The sequence below is a fragment of the Acanthisitta chloris genome, unplaced genomic scaffold, assembly GCF_000695815.1.
Source record: "Acanthisitta chloris isolate BGI_N310 unplaced genomic scaffold, ASM69581v1 Scaffold46124, whole genome shotgun sequence".
NCBI lineage: Eukaryota > Metazoa > Chordata > Aves > Passeriformes > Acanthisittidae > Acanthisitta > Acanthisitta chloris.
Window position 1 is genome coordinate 1,057 of NW_008668477.1, and position 5,317 is coordinate 6,373.

Consider the following 5,317-nt stretch of genomic DNA (forward strand, 5'->3'; position numbering starts at 1 on the left):
AAACAGAAAGCAGAACTCTTCACATTGTACACTTACATGTGCCCCTCTAATTACACAGGACTTACATCACAATTAAGAATTTTGTATTCTGAACAGAACTGTCCAGGTGGTATCTGCATCAACTCTACGAGGCCCAGTTTCTGAGATCAGAGGATGAGACACAGGATCAGAGACATGAACTGCATGGAAATAGGTATACCTCATGCAAATTAAAGTGTAAGTTCAGTAGCTACTGCATCTCCAACATTGTGCTAGGCCCATCACTTAACTATACTCATTCATTTTGTGCCCCTCTGAGTAGACAGTTCTCTACTAGCTTCGGTATAAGCCTAACCTCAATGCTGACTTCCAACACAGAATATAACTTGAAGGTTGTCGTGGTTCTGCTTTAGTTTACAATTTGTCCATCTGTATCACGTCACTCTCTTCAGTTAAAAGAAAACCAAGAGTGAGATCAGCAGTTCAACTGGACCATTGACCATGATGTGAAATTTACAGAAAGTTGGCAGGCACAACTATCTAAAAGTTAACCATAACTATCATCTTTTCTTAGATGCAGAAAGCAAGCAAGTTGGGCAGTATACTTAACTCATCGGTTGCTGCTGCAGCTGCACGCCCATAAACTGCATTTTTTTCTTTAATATGATGAGGTAACAAAGTAGACAATGCAAACTTCACACACACAGGCGCGCGCACACACACACCGCGACTGCAGTTCTCATGAAGCCCTTTATTAAGTCAAGGCATTAAAGGAAAAACTACTATTATTCACCATGCTTCTCATCTTGAGGCAGTTCATACTGAGCCAGCTGCGGATGTAAAGAAAGGAATTTAGTTAGCTGCAACACTTCATAAACACTTTCTACATTAAGAAATGTAGGAAAATGTTCAGTCTGGACTTGTTTCATTTACTTTGTGAATTTTAACTCACTCATATTTATACAATTCCATTTCCAAGTCAGGCAACAAAGTACACGTATAACTATGCAGCCAAAACAAGGGGGTTTTAAATGCACTTTGAAGCACATAGGTCTTGCCCTTAATTTTTCCCTATTTCTTGTTCTAGGACTCATTAAGTACTTTTCATGTCAAATAGCAGTGGATAATGAGCAGTGCCCCATAAGCTTTGATTTCACTAAAATACAATTAAATGAAACATCTGCTTTGCAACCATACCCAAACTAACATTTCCTGTGATCATTCTAGCTTCCATTATGCCTTCTGCAGAGCAAGGCCTAGGCAAGCATGCACTTAAATATGACCTTTACTCGTAAAGTTACTTCCAAATAAAGATATTAAGGTGTTCACTTGACTCCAGTAACATTAAAAGAAAAGCTCAAGAGGCAAAATCAGGTCAAGAATTAGGACCATCTCTCTGAAATATGCCAGTCCAGTTGACCCAAGATTCCTCCCCTCTGCAAATTAATAAACTGAAATACCCACGGGTTCCTTCCTCACAGCAGCACTAAATTATAGCAATCACTATGTTGCTAACAAGAACCACTAAAATAACATTTTTTCGTTCTTGCAGATTTTACCACAACAGATGGCTCATACACAATCCAAAGTTAGTTTGACTTCCTGCCCATGCACCCCCCCAACAAATACATTTATTGCTCAGAACGTTAGGTAAGGAAAAAACCCAGATTTTCAGATAAATGCAACAGCAGTTACCAATAAATGATAAATGCACAGATAAAGGCATGTATTTTATGCTAGGGAGTTGCTACAAAATAGGTAAATGGTAGTGTTCTCCCTGCATTCTATCTGTATGAACTTCCACAGTATGTCAAAATGATGAGCCTTATGTGGCAGAGGAAAACAAGGGAAAAATCAAAACTACTAATATTGGAAAATGTGTAAAGTTATCATCTGAAGGACGAAGAAGGGGAAAGCACAAATGAACCCACAATTATGGAAAGGCTTACTTTCCTGGAACAAGTTTTCACATTTTTAAACAAAGGCCCAGATTACTCTGTTCTCATGTGCCAGTTTACTACAGGCTGCATTTTTACGTCAGCCACACCAAGTGAACTGCAGGTCTATTGCTATCTCCCTAAAATTCTGCTCTTTGCCATATTTACTAGTAAGAAATAACAGATGCAGCTGTAAGGACTCACAGTAGGTAACAGAGAAGAAGAAGAATTACTAGGACAGCAAGAGGGCACTTCTGACAAGAAATACAAAGGGGTAACGCTCAAGAATCCATTCTCCCAGAACTAAAGTGGAGTGGCTGTCTCCCAGTAAAAAAATCAGGGATTTTCACATATAACAGCAACCATCCTCTTCCCACAAATGCATGTAACCCTGTAGCAGCACATAAACTACTAGCATATTAAGCATCTCAAAGGTTTCCTTCTTCAGTGCCTTAGTTTACAGCCAGTGCCCTCCCACGAGGGCATTTCAGAGCTCTTTCAGACAATCTGCATACCCATTAAAGAACAGCCCTTCCTTAACTAACACTTCAGCTTCACTGCTGTTGCAAATAGAGAAATACCAGACTCATTTTAGGTAAAACATGCAAATTATTGTTTCATGTGGGTGTTAAGTGCTCTCATCATGTGCAAGCCTGTGCAAGGTGACATGAAGTAATACATAATATTATCTCTTCAGTTTGCCTTTTGAAAGCCTTTATAATAGATACATTACCTTATTTGTTTTTCAAAGCTCTCATGGAAGCATGATATCAGACAAGTTAAACACATCCAGACAGGACTGAATGAAGACATAATCTTGATAACTTATACTTTCCCTAAATAAATAAAATCCCTAGTTTAGCAGTATTATGTGTTATATTCTAAAAGAAGCATCCCATTAAAAAAATCTTTACTACAATGAATTCTGTCAGAATTTCTCAGCCACAAGGCTAAACAATGCAACATTCATCACTTACTCTAATGGGAGAAAGTTAGCTGCATTCCAAGTATTAAAGTATTTTTCTTGTTGTATAATATGGAGCTACAAAGTAACACCAACTAGACTTTACCTTGGTTTTCAGTTTTTTATTTTCTTCCAGCACAGCTTCGTATTTTTCTTTCATCTCTGCCACTTTCAAGCGAAGTGCTTCTATTTCTGGATTATCAGGAGCTGAAGCTCCCAGATGATGCTTTAGAAAGCTGATATTTAGATGTTAAGTACTTCTTCAGTTATGTAGTATAACCACATTTTAGTTTTAGCAGTTACGATGAAGTTAGCACTGCAGTACATGTGACATAAATTGCAGTAAACCATTGAGATTACTACAGTGCTTTTCATTGTACAGAATGAAGTTACGAAAATGAGTGCCTTTCAAACGCATAGCTATATTCTTTAAAAAAAACCCAAACCAGACATCAGTACAAATTCTTAAGTTTTACTACCCCCTCCTTTTCTTCTTTTCCTTTCTTAAATGCAGACGTTTTGAAGAATTAGAAGAAATAACAAAAAAAAAGAATAGCCAGAAGCGGAGGCTGCTTAAAAAACAGCAAGAAACAATACATTCATTCCCCCCACTCCCTTATATATTATTTAAGAAAAACACCACCAAACAAGCAAACAAAAAAAAGGAAGTGTGAAGAAGCAAACTTCAGAAGCCACAGACACTCCAGGTACCCACCCAAATCTAAAGCCGCTGGTCTACGACACTCTGTAATGGCCTATAACTTAGCTTCATAATTGCTGGGCATGCCAATACTCCCAGTTCTCTTGCATCCTGTCAAACTTTGTTAGCTTGTAAGAATGCAATTATTAGCTAAAAAGCCATTTTCTCAGTGCAAGTCTTCTAAATGAGCCTCGCCAGTTCACCTATGAATCAGAAGCAGCACTGCTGTTTCATACGAAGTCTCTGTGAGTAACTCACAGCAGAAAAAAAGGATACTCCAGTGCACTATTTGGTTTCTCTGGCTCTTCATATAAGGCTACCAATGCTGCAAATAGAAAATATGCAACAATTGCAAGAAGTATTTAAAACACACATCAACACTCAGAAGGCGTACAAGTTGCATGCCACATTTATACCACATTTTCCATTTAACAAGATTTTCACCTATATACTTTGACAGAAACAATAGTTTTGCTGCACAAGAGAGGAGAGAGCACTCCACCTAGTAACAGCTAAATAGGAGCTTTGTTGATGCCTTGACCCCAGCCTTTAGCTATTCTAGCACAGAACACAAAATGGCCTAGATAATTTTTACATATTCCACATGCAACCTCAGTATTAGATTTCATCAGCAAGACTGAAATTATAACTATTTTGAGACTCTCCATTCATAAACCATTACTTCCACTTAAGCCACATCTTCGAACCACAGGACATAAACACTTCTGTAACTTTGATCATAAAAGCAAACCTCAATCGAACACCTACAGTTACAAAACTAAACACCTACTGTCAGAGCAGGCGACACTTGTAATCTTTAGGAATCTTTACAGATGGGGCCACTAACTGCTGTAACAGTCAGACACAAGCATCAATACCATAACAACTTAAATAAAACTAGTCAAACACACTGGAGAACTCAGCTACAGGAATACTCAGAAAGTTCCCAAACATAACCACAAGGATGATGAGCCAGTTTCAGAAGTCCAAACTGCACAGCCAAATTAGCTTTAAGCAAAACACCTAAGTTAAAAACAAAATTAGAATGTCTCACTGCTAGGAAAACTTGTTTTACAATCCCATAGGATAGTATTGCGATAGGAAAATCAAATGGTACTCACATACATGACCAAAAGTCTTAGTACAGCACCTATTCGTTTGACATCCTAGATCTGCTGCTCCCTCTTTAAACAGCATATTTTCAATAAGAAATATTAACTGATTTTTGCCACATACTATCAGAAGATTCTCAAAAAGACTTCAGAAGGATTTCAAGGATGTCAAGTCATACACGTCAAGTTTAGCATCATTTTTTCCATTCTGATACGGATATAACTGTCCCCAAACTTACAGTTTAATTTCTTTCAGAAAAAGCACTAACTCAAGAGAGGATCTTAAAGAATTAGTGTGTCTTTAAGATAACATTTGCTGTTATTTCATACTGAGCATTTATTTTCTCTGTAGAGCTCTGGCAGAATAACGGCCCCAAAGAAAATCAACACAAGCAAGCATAGAAGAAAACACTGGCTAAGCAAGAGTGGTCTCCGACATGCCACGTACGGGGAAAGGAACCGCCTTCCTGTCCACGCGCACCTCTGACACTTGACCTTCCCGCGGTGAACGCGCGAGGCAGGAGCTCTTCGCAGCTCACAGGCCGTTTCCAGAGGCCCCGCGCCTTCCCCCCCAGCTCGGACTCCATTTCCAGGCCACGCCGCACAGAGCTCTCCGGGCGAGCTC

General features: G+C 38.9%; 1 protein-coding gene across 1 annotated transcript; it reads right to left on the bottom strand.

Annotated features, from left to right (window-relative positions):
* Positions 1 to 715: 715 nt before the first annotated feature.
* On the bottom strand, positions 716 to 5,279 carry MYCBP (MYC binding protein). Its single transcript, XM_009072891.1, has 4 exons — positions 5,174 to 5,279; positions 3,857 to 3,905; positions 2,987 to 3,116; positions 716 to 809 (listed from the first exon to the last, which is right to left on the bottom strand). Exons 1-4 carry the CDS (start codon positions 5,277 to 5,279, stop codon positions 765 to 767), a joined length of 330 nt encoding a protein of 109 aa, XP_009071139.1. The 3' UTR covers positions 716 to 764.
* Positions 5,280 to 5,317: the final 38 nt, after the last annotated feature.